Genomic DNA, 17536 nt, shown 5'->3' with positions numbered 1-17536 from the left:
TATGGTCAAAACATGGTGTGTAAATCAGGAGCATGTGAGCATTTTCCTTAAAAGTATTGGCAAAAGAAACGGTGAATGCAAGGAGTATGGTGAAAGTAGTGTCTGTGTACAAGTGAAACTAGTGTGAAGATCTTCAGAGAATAAGCTTGGAGGGCAAGGAGACTGTGGAACTTTCTGTAGTACACAGGTTATGAACTAGAGGGTAACAAATATCTAGTGACTTGTACTGTGGTGGAGATGCAGTGCAGATAGCTGTGGGTATAGAACTGCAATATTAAATCTCTCTGATGCATATACTGCATGTGTAAGAGTCACTTCAGACTGGGAGGGGAAAAAGGAGTTACTTTTTCTAGGAGGAAAGATTGACTATCAACAGACTTTTTTTTTTTCCCCTTATGAACTTTGAACTTTGCTTCTGAGTGTCCTTCTTGAAAACAACCCTTGTTTCCTGCCTGCCGTGTCCTGAAGCACAGTGCCAAATTCAGCTAGTGAAAAAGAGGCACAATCTGTAGATGATTATAGCTCATGTTTGAGAAGGAAGCGTCTGTCTCATCATCAAAACCAGCAATAGTTGTAGGGTTTTTTTTAAATCAAGCCAAGTCTGAGGGTTACTTTCCTTGAGCGATTGATCTCTAAATGAGCACTTCATAAACTGAGCCCAAATATCTGTGTTTTGAAGTCCTAATCCATATTCTGTTTGGTTCCAGATAGTGAACTGGGTACCACTGCCCCTTCTTTGCGTTTCAGCAAGACCTGCCTAAAGAATGTTTTTTCAGTAATTCTCCTGTTTATTTATCTGCTGCTCATGGCTGTAGCTGTGTTCCTTGTCTACCAAACCATCAGTGACTTCAGGGAAAAGCTCAAGCACCCAGTGATGTCTGTATCTTACAAGGAAGTGTCCTTGTATGATGCACCTGGTAAGAGTGGTAACAAACAAAATGGGTTAAGTTGTTGTTCACATTTATCTTAGATGGCTTTAAATGTTTGGTGTTGATTCTCCAGAGTGATTCTAATGCTTTGACCCAGGTCTTTCACTTCCCTGTGTTTTTCAATCTCTGTTGTGTTAACTTTGCACTGAAATGTTAATATTATGTGGGTGATTTTGGGAGCTTTCATTGAATCATAGAATGGTTTGGGTTGGAAAGGAACTTAAGATCATCCAGTTCCAACCGCCTGCCATGGGCACTCACACTAGACCAGGTTGCCCAAGGCTCTGTTCAGTGTGGCCTCAAACACTGTCAGGAATAGAGCATTTACCGCTTCTTTGGTGTGGAGTGTTAGGCAACATTTCATAGATAAAAAGTGGTTTCAGACTCTAGAATTAGTATTCTTTTAGAGAAAGGAGGTAATTCCTTATGGAAATAGTCCCAGACCTGTATTGTTCAAACAGGGTAGCACATAAGATCTTTATAGCGACCTTGGTGCTGCACTGGACAGTGAGATGCTGTTGACAGTGAAGAAGGTGAATTTCTCAAACCAACCACAAAATAACCACAGTGCCACTTTCTGCTTCTGTTGTGCATTGTTTACAACTTGGTGTTACATCAGTAGGCAATGCAAGTGGGATGTGACTGCAGGGAACAATGTTGGCATCAAAATGCAGTGTGGCATCAGAAAACTGGGTTGCAGCTCGCAAGGAGGGATTACGCCACAGAAGCATTTGGGAATAATGTGTTCTATTGTTATTATCTTCGTAAATTATCCAGTAACCAGTCATAAATAGAGCTCTGGTAGCAAATGCAGCTCAAACAGTTGTAGGGCAGTTTCCAGTTTAAAAATTACACTTTTGCTGAAGTGATACCACATTTTACAAATGTAATTGTGGCTGAAAGGTGTTTTGAGTTGTTACCATATTCCTGTAGTTGTTTTTCTATATGATCAGTTAGGCTCAGCTCTGTAAATAGATCCTAGCATTCAGACCATGCGGATCTGACTGTAAGAGCAGGCTCCCCCCCACCTCCCCTTTTGTTTTTCCTCATGTGAGGTTTCATACAGCAACAGGAAGCAAATGTCACTTAAAGCAATAGAGCAACATGCATATAAATCCAAAAAGTATTGTCAGGGGTCCCTACCAGACAGGTCACCTCAGCTGGGTGGGTTAATCATATCTAATACCTCAAATCACAGGGTTTTTTGGTAGTTGGTCTAGATTATCTTCAGGCATGCTTGTTTCCAATAATAAATGTGACATATGTGGTGTAAAAGGAGTTTTGGTTTGGGGCCTTGTGTTTTGCTAGCCTTCTACAGCTGAGGTGGCTGAGGTTCTTAAAGCATGCAGACTTTGGTCTGAAGTGATAGGTTTATGGTATATATGAATGTTTTTCTTTCTCTTCCCAAACAGGTATTGCCTTTTATCCAGGCAAGGCTCGGCTGCTGAGTTGCAAGCATCATTACTATGATCACATTCCACCTCTGATCAATCCAGGTCAGCCAGGAGACATAGAATGCACCACTCAGAGAATCAACTACACAGATCCTTTTACTAATCAATCTATGGTAATAATAATACAATACAACAAAGCTTGTTTAGGGGAGGGAGGGTGTTCTGCTTCTAATGATATTTGAAAGTAAACATACTTACTGAGTGCTGCAAAAAAATCCTTGCTTCTATTTCCTTTCTTCAAGCCATCTGTCCTTTTGTTCTCAGAAATGTAAAAGACCCCAGTCAGTGTGCGTGTGTGTGTCATGGAACATCAGCTGTCACGTGGGGGTGTGCAGCATGAAAGCCTGAATGGGACAAAATAAGTCATTTTTCACAATGAAACTCTCTCTTCATTCCTCTCCTAAATGAACAGCCAAGCATGCTCCTTGATATAGTAAATCTGGCTTTGACTGAAAGCAGGAGCAGTTGTTCTCTTAAAGCAGGAGAGCTTATTTCTTTTTGTATGTTTGCTGGGAATTAGGCACTGTTTTTGTCACACTTGAAAGAACTGTAACTGGGCACCAAGCGTTTCATTACACTGAAATGCTGTGAGCCAATAAAATGAGTACACTGAGCAACAGTCTGTCTTAAAGTGCCCTTAAAAATCCAGTCTAGCTTCTGTATAAATAAATGCTGAAAAAAATGAAGTCTTAAATATGGTCATCTGTATCTAAATTAATTGCTCAGACTTTTTTGAAGGCAACTAAGTGTGAACAAGCAAACTCTGTAGGTACCCATTTAGTCAGCTATTTCCTCTTTATGTTTTGCCTTTTGTCTAGTCACCGTTTCTTTCTTAGTGTATGTTGAAAGTAATACTCTAGGTGCAAGTCTAATTTCTGCCACTCACATGCTCTTTTTGCATGTTTTAACAAATGAAGAACCTGCATTTTATGCTGTGTGGTACATTCATTTAGAAGCTTGCTGATCCAATAAGCTCTAGTCCTGCAAGGGAATGGAGAGGCACTGGAGACAGAGACCTCTGAACCATGTAGAGTGCTGTTCACGCTGTCTTGAGTCCTTTCGCAAGCAGCAGCTTGCTGTTTGGTATGATGCCTGCACTACATCAAGTTGTATTCTGCCTGGCAGCACTTGTTGTGGTTTTTTCCTTTTGGCAGCTTACTTGAGGTGCTGGGGGCTGCAAAACTGTTCCTTCGTTTCACATCAGAAGCCTGATGTTCTTCTCCACACGACTCCACATTGACTTGTTTCATGTCAAGAGCTGGAAGTCTGTAGACTTTACTGCTCAAAACAGCTTGGAACGTCCTGCAGAATGCAGGTTCCACATGAACCCAAAGGACTATGATACAACTAAAGCTGATTTCCTAGGAAAACACTAAATGATGATGTAAAGGCTTCATCCTTAAGCTGAAAGGAGGGATCCAACTGGCATTCTTAGGTATTGTAACAGGGGCATACTTAGTAGCAGCCAAGAAAATCTGGATGTGTATTAGATTTCTATACGGTATTAGTGACAGATGGCAAATTCATGAACAGGACATGAGGATTCCTTTGCTACTCTCACCACCTCTCTGTTTGCTTACAGAAGTATGCTTTGGTTGTTCGAGGCCCTCGTGATGTGAAGAAAAAGGAACTGGTGTTTTTGCAGTTTCATTTAAATGGAACAGACCAGGATTTTAGTGCTATTGACTACCTTCTGTTTTCTTCTTTTGAAGAGTTCATCAACAGGTATGTAAAGGGCTGAGCCTGTTAACTGCATTGAACTAGCTGCAACAAAACTAGTAAAAGCAGGGCCTTTTTAGCTCAAATCAGACAGATCAGATCCCTAGATGGATTTGTTGTGATTTCTTTGGAAGCTTGGCTGTATTGTTTTGCATTACAAGCTTTATGTAAGATTCTACAGAATGTGATAATTGCATAGTTGAGGTTTTCAGATTTGCTTTTCATTGGTTTGGCATTGGTGCCTTTGGAGTGACTGATCCATCTTCTCATTTTAGCAGGAGTGGAATCATAGAATCATACAATAGTTTGGGTTGGCAAGCACCTTAAGATCATCCAGTTCAAACCCCCTGCCATGGGCAGGGACATCTCACACTGGACCATGTTGCCCAAGGCTCTGTCCAACCTGGCCTTGAACACTGCCAGGGATGGGGCAGCCACAGCTTCGCTGGGCACCCTGTGCCAGTGCCTCAGCACCCTCACAGGGAAGAGCTTCTCCCTTAGATCTAACCTGAACTTACCCTCTTTCAGTTTGAACCCATCACCTCCTGTCCTATCGCTGCAGTCCCTGATGAAGAGTCCCTCTCCAGCATCCTTGTAGTCCCCTTCAGACACTGGAAGCTGCTCTGAGGTCTCCACTCAAATCCTGTCTTGACCTTTCTTGAAAGCCCCACACTTTTTATGCACCTTGTGAGAATCGGTTCATGCTTGAATTTAAATTAAAGCAAAAAATAAATAATTAAGTACTGTTCTCTCTGTGATGCAGATTAAAAGGTGGTAGTCAAGGTATTAGTCACACTGAGACCTAATAGAAAGCCTTAACTTGGTAGGAGTCAGGTGGTCAGTGAAAAAGGGACAGGGGATAAAAGCCATAAGCAGAACAGAATTAGGTGAGGAGAGGAAGAGAAGTAGCAGATTTTAATGTAAAAAAGCATTTTTTGAGTCTTGGACATGATGATACTGGTACGTTTCAGATGGAGCAAAGACTGGAAGTGTTCAGTCACAGTAGCTCTGGGTGGCCAGAGACCAATTATATGAATTTGCTTTTTACAAAGCATTTTTATTTTAGTGAAGGAGAGCTCTTAAGTCATTAAATGCTTTTTATAACTGTACTAAACCACCTCATAGAATGCTAATGTTCCAGGTATTTTAAGCATTGATGTTTTAGGGTGAGAAGGTACCGTTTAAGAGTAGTGATGTAAAAGGTGCAACCTGTTCTTCTTGTGTTGTTTTTTCTCAAGTTTTTTGGCCTGTGCTGCAGTTAGTGGTATGTACAGCTAGGTGCGCAGCTCTTTCTATACTGCAGGACACAAGCACTGAGACACAACCCCATGAAACACAGAACAGAAGGCGCAGTTGTGTTGCATCTGGTTCCTGGCTCTTTGCAGAATGAGTCAACTTGCCAAGACACAGCTTGGTCTGTGCATACAACCAAGACTTGGAAGCCCCAATTCTGTGCTCATTGTATCAGTTTGCACATAAGCCATTTCAAAGAGCTGCTTCTTCCCAAGTTAAAACATGTATGTCCTATTTAAGCTGGCAGTATTTCTGCAAGCAAGCTGCAAGTCTGCATGCTGCTGTCCCAAACACCTGTGCCACATGTTGTGCACAGGCAGGATGGACATGCAAAACAGCAGTAAGCAGTCCAGCAAAGTCCTGGCTTCAAGACTGTGTTTATGCCAGTGTAGGTGAATTGGTGAGAACTATCTGTAAGCTGCCTGGGAGAACCTCGATCACAGCCTCCTGTCTCCAGATTTGTCAGTTCAAACCAGTTAGATGGCAGAATCAATCCCCAAAGAGGTGGGGATGTGTTGCTTTGTTCCTAGAGAAGCTGCCTTGTCTTGGTGTTAGAAGGCACCACAATGAAGCTGGGAGTGAAGGCTGAGTCTGGGTTATGTTGGAGCAAAGTGGAAAGGTAGGAAATGGTGGTGCCTGTTTGAGGATACATCCTTTGTGCCTGTTTGCAGCAAGCAGTAGGAATGCGAGTTGAAACTGGTTTTGAACTGACCCAGATAATGGTAAACTGGCCAAAGGTACGTAGGCCTTTAAACTTAGTGGTAAATGATCTGTGTGTCTAGGTGAAATGCAGTAAGAGAACCAGTTGTGCACAGGAGGCCAGCAGTGTCTCTTTTATAGCATCCTTCAAAGCTTGGTGCAAATTGTATGGCTTGTCTGGCTCAGTATTGGGTATTGCTGGGTGGCATCCCAGGGCAGGAGCTGGACAGGCGCAGGGCAGGTTGAAAGTTTGCCTTTACTCCTGACTCTGAAGTGAAACCACATGCATATGTGGAATGTACTCATCCTGTCCAGCTTCCAGCAGAAGAGAAAATAGAAATGATTTCTGGTTCATCAGCGGATGCTAAATTTAGTTGAAGGGAAGTCTGGGCTAAGATGCATGTAGGAACTGTTGTGTGTCCTTCCATACTGCCTTGAAAACTTCAGTTACTGGCCACTGTTGACTACTTTTTCCAAAGCAGGTGTCTCCCTTACTGGTTATGGGAGCATATTCTTAGCACTGTGTCCAGGAATTCATGTAAAGTGCTATTAAAGATGCTGAGATATATGCTAAAACTCCTGTGTTGTCATCATGACAGCTTTTTGCCAGGGCTGCAAAGGGCTTAGATTGGGCTGGACAGGCAGACTGCTGTAAAGTATATGTGTAGGGATTCCATCATCTTAAATCACAGTACAAACCTCCTTGAAACTGGTGAGAAGAGTCTTGCTGTATCTATACCACAGTGTGTGTAGACAGTATTACGTGCAGTTTGCTTTGCTTTAAATAGCAATAATCACATCAGTGAAGGCTGCTGCAAGCATCAGTCATAAGCAGTAATAAAAATGGCATCTAGAGAATTGTATCTTTATTTTCTGAAGCACAGCAAGTGGTGAGGGCTCAAGTAAGGTCTAGTTGTTTCTGTCAAGGGTTTTATTCTCTTCTGTTAGAATTGGATGGACAGACTACAGTGAATCTGGCACTGCTTGCTAGTTTTGTTCTGGCCTTCACAGAACAGCACTGAACTGTGTGCTATTGTTGGCCTGTGAGTTGGAGGGATATAGCCACTGGCTTCTTTCTTCTCCTTTCTGTTTTTAAGCCAGCAGCAGCTCCTGTCTCTACCATATTAATTGGAGGGAAGGAAATAATGAAACCCTTAAAAGTGTAGCTAAAAATACAAGTTCCTTTCCTGAACTGTCATTAGTATAATACATGGGTTTAAGAGGAAAATCTCTGAGCACATTACTGACAAAACTATTGTTAGCACAGCATGTAAAATAACTTATGGTCATGTAAAATGGTGAATACCAGTCTGAACAGATCAGAGATTATTTAAGGGTTGAAACAAAGCTCCGCGTTCATGTCTGTGGTCTGGCTTGGTGTATGCAGAGAAATAAGTTATAATATAGAAGGGTCAAACCTTTTGGTACTGTACCATCAGAACCTATGTTAGACCCCGTGGCTGGCTGAGGGCTTCTCAGCCTAGCGAAGAGCAAAGGCAATAAACACAAACTGGGTTTGGCTCTTGCTGGTGCATTGCAATCTCCTGGTGGGATGTCCTAAGCTGCCTCTGGCTCCTGTGGGTTGGTCCATAGAGATTGGTGTTAGAAGGATGCACTGCAGTGCTACAGCCCAGTCCAGAACTGGGATCGTAACTTCCACCTTTGGGACAGATCCCATCTGTCATGGTCTGATGTTGATCAGTCTGTGCTGGGCAGTGGTTACCAGGGAACGTTGGCTGAGTGAGGCAGTAGCCTTGTGCATGTCCCTTTCCCTGCTGTGATGTAGGAATTCTGGCATGGTTTTCAGGTGCAGTTAATACCCCGGGGAAGCCTGGTGCAGGGTATTCCATTAATGTAAAGGACCATGTAAGAGAGAACTTACTGAACACAACAAACAAATGTGCAGCCTTTGCAGGTTGTCTTTGGGGTAAAGGAGTAAAAAGAAGCTGCCTGGAGAATTGATCTTCAGCTTAAAGTGCCTATATCATGTTCACTTAGTGTGTCTGGGGTTTAAGCTGTGTTATTTGCCCTCTGCTATCACTTATGCAAAGCTTTTGCCTCTCTTTTGACTCTGTGGCAGTGGTCTGGATTATGGGCACTTGCAAAGAGATCCCATCTGAGATCATTCCTCCACAGCTTCTCCTAAGATATTATTAATCTTTCTTTTTCAAGCCTACAATTACAGTTGAAGGCAAAGTATACTGCTGCTGTCTGCCTACCATTGAAGTTGTGGCTGTAACGTTCAGCTCTGTGTCATAACTTCCTGCCTCAATTTTCCATGTTGGTTTGGAAGGTTTTCCTAGGATGCTGTATTTAGTCAGGCATTAGGCATATGACTGGCTGGCAGGGTGCTAATTCTGTATGTTCCCCTGAGTGGCAAAGCTGTGCTCTTCCTCCTGTCCCATCAGCTGCTGCTGTACCCACATAGCAAAGGGGGAAGAAATCAGTGTCACAGTAGGTCTCCCTGTGTCATTGGTTTGAGTGGTGAAGAGCAGTGGGCTTTGCGCTTAAGCTTTGTCCATGTCCTTCTTGTGGTGCCCTGCCATCCTGTTAGGATGACTAAACAAGCACCTAATGTTACAAATGCATAAAGACAGTGCTGACTTGGACAGTCACTCTTGGGATATCATCTGCCTTGATGGGCAAAGCGTGTTAGTTCTTCTTTCCAGAAACTCTTCTCCTTTCTGTTTGTATGCAGAATTTTTACTTTTCCTTAAGTCTTTTTTTTCCTTAGTTTCCAGAATCAGGTTCCTTTTGTTCCTGCAAACCAAGATATCTCGTCTACAAGGCAGCAATAGTGCACACTGATAAAAAGAATTCATACTGATGAGTACTCTGTACTATGCTGCCTGCTCGGGCTGAATAGATGAGCACGAACACATTCATAGGAAGGCAAAACCTAGCAAAGCCATTGCTCTGCAGCCAGGCCTTCAAACGCACAACTGAGATGTAAAAATCCAGTCAGTGCTAGGACAGGACAAATCTGTTCTCTGAGACAGAAGCTTGCTGCTTCAGCTCAGCTTTTCTTCATCTTTTCATCTTTCTCCTGAAAGACCAAAATACTTTCATTTCCCAGCAGACCCAGTCATGCACCTGGTGAGGCCCCACTTGCAGCACTGTGTGCAGTTCTGGTGTCCTCAGCATAAGGACATGGAGCTGCTGGAGCAAGTCCAGAGGAGGCCACAAGGATGAGCAGGGGCTGCAGCACCTCCCATATGGAGACAGGCTGAGAACATTGGGACTGTTCAGCCTGGAGAAGAGAAGCTGTGTGGAGACCTCAGAGCAGCTTCCAGTGTCTGAAGGGGGCTACAAGGATGCTGGAGAGGGACTCTTCATCAGGGACTGCAGCGATAGGACAAGGTGTGATGGGTTCAAACTGAAAGAGGGCAAGTTCAGGTTAGATCTAAGGCAGAAGCTCTTCCCTGTGAGGGTGCTGAGGCGCTGGCACAGGGTGCCCAGAGAAGCTGTGGCTGCCCCATCCCTGGCAGTGTTCAAGGCCAGGTTGGACACAGGCGCTCGGAGCAACCTGCTCTAGTGGAAGGTGTCCCTGCCTGTGGCAGGGGGTTGTAATTGGATAATCTTAAGGTCCTTTCCAACCCAGACCTGTCTGTGATTCTATGACCTTCTGTCATAGAAACAAATTATACTCTTCACCTAGAAGATGGATTTTCTCTGAGTCAAAGCCCTTTCCCGTGTCTGGAGGATGCTGATACATCTCTGCAGCCTGAAATCCATCTTTAGTAAAGCTCAGCTCTGTGCTCTAATGGTTCATGACTCATCGCAGTGGTTTCCCCCTTCATTTCAAATGAAACCTTCTTGGAAAAGCAGCTGCAGGGCCGGGCTTATTTCATAGGGATGACGTGAAAGTGGCTGAAATCCCAGTGCTGAGGAGCTCCAAGTAAACAGCACGGTTCATTCACTGTGTCCTGTGCAGTTTGTAGAGAAGGATGGAGACCAGATATGCCTTGGAGCTACCTCCTTGCCACTTGCAGCATGAGGGAAGCCTTAAAATGGTTTATGTTCACTGTATTTAAAAACAAGGCACAAACCAATCCTGCTGTTCTGGGGCTACTGGGAAAACAGCCATGGTATTGCAAAAGTAACACCAAAATAATGGGAATACACCAAATACAAATGTCAAAGCATTTTATGTGTGTCTGCGTTGCCACCCATTCATTTGCATCCCAGAAATGGGGGGAAGCAGCCTGCCCTGCCTCTAGGCTCTTCCTTCCACCTATTGCATTGGGGTGAGTTGTTTCCTGGGGTCTTGGCTCTGCTCTTTGTCCCAGAGATGAGTAGAATGAACTCCCCTATAAGGCAGAACCCTAGGGTGATGGTAGGGTACCAGGTAACTCATGTTCTTCTGCAGTTAAGAACCCAAGTGCAGGTGCTGTCACTGATCACAACATCACTGCTTGCTGTGGTTTAGATATGCTGAATTCTAGCAGCTGGGTTTTGAACATGCTTTGAAGTGCCTGTAGGTCTGACATTCTCCTGCCTGCAGCAAGACCTCCCAAGCTTGGTCAGTGAAGTAATGATCTTTTTCCTTTAGTCCAGAAAAAGCAGAATTCATGAAGGACTGTGAAAGTTCATATTCCAGCTGGAAGTTTTCCGGAGGCTTTCGAACTTGGGTCAAGATGTCCTTGGTGAAAACAAAAGAAGAAGATGGCAGTGAGACTGTTGAATTCAAACAAGAGGTAAAAAACCCAACCCAACCAACCATTCAGAAAGAGTGTTTAGGGACGTCTTAGTTTGTGACTGCAACGATTTTAATACTAACTGGCCAACTGAACCAGTTCTTGAGGCTAACAGCAATATGAGTTGGAAGAAGGGTGTGTTGGCTGGTTAAGTGACACATCAGGAGCTTGGGTTTTGTTTCATTGCATCCATTGCACCGTGCATCACAGAGCAGGTTTGGCTGTACAGTTACTTGCATTCTTAACATGGAGAGGTTCTGTAAAAGCCTCAATGTCTTGGTGTGTTTGGCTCTTGGTGTGGCTTTGTGAAACACCTCAGGAAAACATCTCCTAATGGGGAGGCCAGAAAATGCAGGCCTTGAATGTGGTGGTATAAGTGATGCTTGTAGTCTGAGGTAAGGGCTTGAAGAAGCCAACACAGAAGTACTAACATGGCTTCCTTTAGATCAAGGTGGGGAAGAACAGCTAAAGGAACTGCCTAAATAACAGCTAATAGTGGAAAGAGCAACTGTTTATCACAAAGGCAGATGTTAGGATGAAGAGGTAAACACAAGCCTTGTATCTTTTGTAGCATTCTTGTGTCTGCTTGTTGTTTGGGTTTGGGATTTTTAAGCATTGAGTATCCTTAGAAACATGGTGTAACTTGAACTGCTTGCATCATTTAGAACTAGAAAATACGCAGGTGGGAGATGCAAACTTAGCTGGAGGTGAAATGAGTTTGACTTTCATTCCTGTTCTTTTCACACTAATGGACAGGAAAAGAATTGTGGTTTGGGTTTTTTACCTTGCTCTCAGTGTTGGTTGGAGGGGAAGCATCCTCAGCGATGAGAAAGGAGAATCTGAGGAGCAGTCATTTCCAGAGAGTGTATCTTTCAGAGACTACGCTTTATCTTAGTGCATGGTGTGCTTGGAAGGAGTGCTTTGTGGAGATCAAAATGAAGCAGAAGAAATCTTCTCACTGGTAGGGCATTATATGGCAAAGCCTTAAGGGGGGGAGAGCAGTGCCTAATCGAACATGGCTCAAAGTGGAAACAAACTGAGTCAAACTCAGAAAAAGCTGAGCTTTTTGGGACCATAAACACCCATTTAATCCAGCAGTTATGGGCTCGGACCAGTAGGTGAATGCTGCGTTGGCTTTGGGTGGATTTTGGTATGGTTTGTGGGTTGGTTGCTTTGGATTTTAATAAAACCTAGGAAATAGGAATCAGTACAAATGTGAATTTGGGGTTCAGATGCCCATTAATGATATAGTAGAAGCTGAAACAGCTCAGACATAAATTGCCCTTGTTTTCTTGACAGTTTGCTCAAATTGCACAAGGAAGTCCATTAGCCTCTCACATCTAAAGCTGGGAGATGCCATACCAGGAAGATGGGTACAAATATTAGGTTACATAGCGCAGTCAGTCAGTCTGCTAACCAGCCCAGTAGTCATTAGTTGGTCTTTCCTTCCTTTTCCATTGCCTTCGTTTAGCTTTGTGTACTGCTTATTTCCTGGTGTGCACTTTTCTTGGCTGAGTGTAGCTGGGGTGCTGGTACGCTGTAGGAAATAGATGAGCTGTAGAAATACAGGGTAGAGCTGCAGCAAAGGGGTTGGACCAGAAAACACAAGCTCCATGTGCTCTAAGAGTTACAGTTGTAAGTTACAGTGCTGAAAAATAGGAAAAGAGTATGACCAAGAGCTGGAAGAAACATCCCTTCCCATAGTTTGGGAGCCTGCTGTTCCAGGTAGAGGAAGGCTAAACTGGAAGACCCTGAGCAGTGTACTCTTTTCACCTTCTTCCAAGCCTTTTCTGTTGCACAGCAGACTCATCGCACCACTGCAGCAGGTAACCTGCACCTTTGTTTTCTCTTTTCCCCTCTCCCCAGACCAGCGTGGTGAACTACATTGACCAGAGAACTAAACCAAGAAGTGACCAGCTGTTTTTTGTGGTATTTGAATGGAAAGATCCTTTCATACAGACTGTGCAAGATGTGAGTAACACGCTAAGTCCTTTCTTGAACCGCTGCCTGAGTGTCCACGCTCATGGCTTATGCATGCACAGGCCTCTGGTACCTCATTCAGAGGAAGAGTGAGAGGTTACTGCTAAAATGCCAGTTGAGGCTCTTCCTTATATCCAGTAATGCATGTTCTGCAGAGGTCAGGACCATCTGATGCCTTTCCTTGGCTTGGGGACACTCAGTGTTCTGTTTGCAGCTGGAGGTACACGTAGCTAAGAAAAAAGCACGTCTGTCTTACAGCAAAGGGTAGCTTCAGGTCAAGCCTGAACATTTTTGCTTAAAGAAGTGTGCTTGACAAGCAAGAAACCTCAGCTTGCATCAGAACAATAGCAATAGCCTGGTCTAGCTTTTATTTGTTACTAGAATTTGGTACTGCATTCAAATGCAAAAGTGCCTTCCAGAATCGAGCTCAGTGTGTACCATGGGCCAGATGGGACCATGGGCGGGCCCTGGAGTGCTTAAAAGATATGCAGGGGGGCATTGCAGGTGCGTGTGCCTTAAGCATGTGAGCTACATTTTGTCCTGGTGTTCACGGGGGAGGTCAGATGCATTTGCCTTCCCCATAGAGAATGGCAAAGTGTGCAGAGGAAACCTGCTCAATACACTGTGTTTTACATGGCCCCTTCTGACAACCAGAGTCCATCACAGGATCACCTGGGTTGGAAAAGCCCTGTAAACTCATCAAGTTCAACCATTCCCCAGCACTGCCAAGGCTTCCACTAACCCATGGCACTGAGGGCCTCGTCCACAAACTATGAACAAATGTAACTACTCTTGAGCCAGTTCCTCTAATTACTCAATTTCTAATTGAGTAATTAGAAACATCAGATACTTGTGGGTCTGCAGAAGGAGATGCTGCTCTCAAAGGCTGCTTTAGTATCACACTGCTGCTTTGTGCTTTGTCTTCTGGAAGAGCTTCTTTAATGTGATTTTCTTTACAAGAAGCAAACAATTAATTTAAATCTATTATCTTAAAACTGCCAGTTTAACTCTCTCTAAAGTTTTAAATTCAGGATCCTTAAATAGCTTATCTATAATAATATTATATTTAATTATATATTTATAATATATATTATATATTTATATATTATATATAAATAATATATATTATTTTTATATTATATATATTATATATATTATATATTTATTATATATATTATATATAATAATATATTACTTATATAAGCTATAATAATAGCTTATACTGCAAGGAACCTTGCAGCTGGTACAGCGCATCTTCTTCCTGATGGAAGGAATTGGAAAACCAGGGCATGACATGCGTGGCGTAAGGGAACATGCCCCAGAAGACAGCAGTACGTGTTTGATAGATGCTGAGTCAGATGAAGGGAATAACATTTTTCATCTCTTCCAGATTGTCACAGCAAACCCCTGGAACATGATTGCTCTTCTCTGTGGCATCTTTCTGGCTCTGTTCAAGGCCGCAGACTTTGCGAAGTTAAGTGTCAAGTGGATGATCAAAATCCGAAAGAGGCATCTGAAGAGGAGTCATCAAGTGAGGAACCACATAAACTGAGCCTCTGCAGGCTGCCCTTGGACTGCTTGCAGCGGAAGGGATAGAGAATAACTGGAATAAGCTTCAGCCAGCAGTGACATGTGCAGAACAGGTATGTTTGTTTGCTTCCAGACAAGCCACGGCTGGAGGAGCAGCCTTGGACTTCAGAAAGGAGCTTCACTCTAGGACAGGTCTAATGGACTCACGCTTTTCTAGTCCAACTTTAGCAAGCGTACCTCAGGCTATGGGGGACCAGGGGGACAGAATTCAGCCATGGGCAGAACACCAGCGCTCCACTGGCTGAGGTTTCAGAAGAGGAGCAGTCTTTGAATGCTTCTCAGCACTGGTGAGCATTTAAGTGCTGTAGGAGCTGGGTTCTGCAGCTGCCCCCATCAGTTACTGCTGGGACCAGGTGTAGTGGAAGGTAAAGCACTCAATGAGAATCTGGCCTCCCCTGCCCAAAAGTGTGTGTTGTAACAAAATACACTGGAATTCTATGACTTTAATATTAAACCGTACTTCAAGAAGTTGCTGTGTGCATTCTTTGGAAGCACCTGCTCTCACGTTCAGCTTCACCGCTGGATCAGGCAAGAGCAATCCTGCACGAGGATGAGGTGAGGAACAAAAACTCATGGATCCAGCTCAAAGGAAACTTGAGCAGCTCCGTACCTGGGCATCTGGGCAGAGGTGGGTTTGCTCTTCTCTCTTTCCCCCAGTCTTTGTTGAGGAAGTGAAGATGTCTTTCAGGAGCCTGGCACTTGGCTGTGCTCCTGCACTACCCAGGCAATGTGTGCTCACCAACCGTGCTGGCGAGGGGACTGCTGCTTCCTTACAAGTCCCTCGCTAGTCTGGATGCCCAGCTCAGAGCTGTGGAGGCTGCAGGGCAGCAGTGCCCCATGGTGTGTTTGCTCCAAAGGCTTTGGTGCAAGGAAAGGAGCACACCAGGTCACAGTCTGCTGCTTCCATCCTCTACTAACAGAGGATTAATGTAGCAGTAAGCATACCAAAAGTACTCCCCTTTTTACTTTTGGCCTTCTAAGGAAGCATTTGGGAACAAATGCTTAAACTGAAACAGGGCAAGTTCAGGTTAGATCTAAGGCAGAAGCTCTTCCCTGTGAGGGTGGTGGGACACAGACACAGGGTGCCCAGCGAAGCTGTGGCTGCCCCATCCCTGGCAGTGTTCAAGGCCAGGTTGAATGCGCCAGGGTGGAAGGGGTCCCAGCCCATGGCAGGGGGCTGGAGCTGGATGTGCTTTAAGGCCCCTTCCAACCCAAACCAGTCTGGGATTGTATGATTCCATAAAATCTACTACTTTCAGCTGATTTCCAGAGCAAATCATGGCAGTGCACTGACCAAACACAGCCAAATATGGGAGCAACAACTCACTGTAGTAGGACAAAGCCACCCTACTCACCAAACACGCAACCCAGCAGCCTTCACCTCCCTCCACAGATCATTCAGAGACTTGGGTGGTTAAAAGGTGCTTTGTGAAAGCCCTTCTAAGTCTCCTGGTCTTTATGAACACAAAGATATGATGTACAGCACTAAATACAAACATAAAGACTTTATTGAATGCTGCTCAATTCCCCAAAGGTCTTTCATTACAAAAGTTTTCCACACAACTGCAATTGAAGAGATTGGAATGGTACTCTGATAAAAGATGTGAAAAATACTTGATCAAGTAAACAGACAAGACTTCTATTGTCAGCTTTCCACTGGTAAGAAACAGACTGCATTTTCTTGAAAGAAAACAAGGAACTGTTTATTGACATCCTTCCCTCCTTACTAAAAAAAGAATTAATAATCCAAATTTTGGTCTCATTCTTCAGTCCATGAGATGCTAAACCCAATACAGAACCATCCCAGAGCACCACTCCGCAGGGCATCCTCGGGCTGATGAGGAGCATCATTGATGGGCTCTAGGAGAAGCTCCATCCTCAGCTGTAGCAGGAGGAAATCTCTTAAGTAGCCCAGGGCCAGAAGGCAGCAAGAATGGAGTGGAGGCACTCACCAAGGGGGAGCTTAGTCACATGGACACTGAACCTGCTGTAGTTGACCTTCCCTCCTTACCTTGCCTCATTCTAACATGAGCACTAAATAGATCTGGATCCAAATCCAGTCAGGACTTCAAGGACAGCGCCATATCCCAGCTCCTGCTGCTGCTGCCGCTGCCAGGGGCACATACCGAACATCTCAAGTTACTGGTAACGTACCTTGGTTTTATTTGAGAAAATACAGCACAACTAGAAGCCTTTTCTATCGTCTTAACCAAAGTATGCAGCGATGTGAAAAGCACATAGAAAACAAGGAAAAATGTGTACAGAGCAAACTCTACCACCTATGTGCAACACAATCAGAAATTCAAGTCATAATTCTCACCACTCCCGGAAGAATTTCACTCATTAAAGGATGCTAATTCAGGCCTAGGAAACGTTGGAGGTGACAGGATACCGATAATCAGACAGGTTTACAATATGCTGTGGTATGACATCACTTAACTGCTGTATTGAAACTCAGATCTTTACATTTGCCAGAGGGAAATAAAAGTGGCTGCTGCTGTTATACTGATGAGGTTTCTCTTGCAAATCCTTACGTATCTCAAAAGGGTACAAAAAGTGTGTGTCTGCCGAGCAGGGGCACCCAGCTCTGTTACTTGGCACTTGTGCTGTGTGCATTGAGCATGGTGTGGGAGCTGTTCTGCTTCTCTGCCATCGCCTTCTTCAGCTTTAACTCCTCCAGCTTTCTCCACAGCTCTTCACGTTCCAACTCTTTCTTTTTCTCTCTGCAAAGAGCAAGGGATCAGTTTCAGATGTGCCTGAAGTGCCATGTGGAGACAAAGTTACTTAAACCCCACGATTCACATCTCATAGAATGGTTTGGGTTGGAAAAGACCTTAACATCATCCAGCTCTAACCCCCACACTAGACCTTGTATCCCAAGGCCTGTCCAACCTGGCCTTGAACACTGCCAGGGATGGGGCAGCCACAGCTTCTCTGGGCACCCTGTGCCAGCGCCTCAGCACCCTCACAGGGAAGAGCTTCTGCCTTAGATCTAACCTGAACTTGCCCTGTTTCAGTTTGAACCCATCACCCCTTGTCCTATCACTGTAGTCCCTGATGAAGAGTCCCTCTCCAGCATCCTTGCAGGCCCATAATTCCTCCTGGTTTTCTCCAAAGCTCTTTTTAGTGGCAGTTACAGTTTCCTCTGTTAAAAAGTGAGTGCATGAACTGGTAA

General features: G+C 44.2%; 2 protein-coding genes across 21 annotated transcripts in view; one reads left to right on the top strand and one right to left on the bottom strand.

The window, feature by feature from the left end:
- Positions 1-17536, top strand: part of PACC1 (proton activated chloride channel 1) — a 114897-nt gene that overhangs the window by 73211 nt on the left and 24150 nt on the right. For 17 of the 19 annotated variants that reach the window (XM_080616392.1, XM_080616393.1, XM_080616390.1 and 14 more), the window contains 6 exons: positions 708-917; positions 2342-2496; positions 3966-4108; positions 10647-10791; positions 12658-12762; positions 14162-15653. In XM_080616392.1, the coding sequence (XP_080472518.1) occupies positions 708-917; positions 2342-2496; positions 3966-4108; positions 10647-10791; positions 12658-12762; positions 14162-14323 (920 nt within the window). In that variant the 3' untranslated portion in view covers positions 14324-15653. Of the gene's footprint in view, positions 1-707; positions 918-2341; positions 2497-3965; positions 4109-10646; positions 10792-12657; positions 12763-14161; positions 15654-17536 lie in introns of those variants that run through there. The other 2 variants (XR_013956663.1, XM_080616398.1) reach the window with 2 other exon arrangements.
- The window catches only part of PPP2R5A (protein phosphatase 2 regulatory subunit B'alpha), a 45220-nt gene continuing 43535 nt past the window's right edge, over positions 15852-17536 (bottom strand). For both annotated transcript variants that reach the window (XM_080616387.1, XM_080616386.1), the window contains one exon: positions 15852-17084. In XM_080616387.1, coding sequence (XP_080472513.1) covers positions 16952-17084 — 133 coding nt within the window. In that variant the 3' untranslated portion in view covers positions 15852-16951. The remainder of the gene's footprint in view (positions 17085-17536) is intronic.

This window comes from Psittacula echo (assembly GCF_963264785.1).
Source record: "Psittacula echo genome assembly, chromosome: 4".
NCBI classification, from domain to species: domain Eukaryota; kingdom Metazoa; phylum Chordata; class Aves; order Psittaciformes; family Psittacidae; genus Psittacula; species Psittacula echo.
This window is presented reverse-complemented; position numbering and strand designations above follow the sequence as displayed.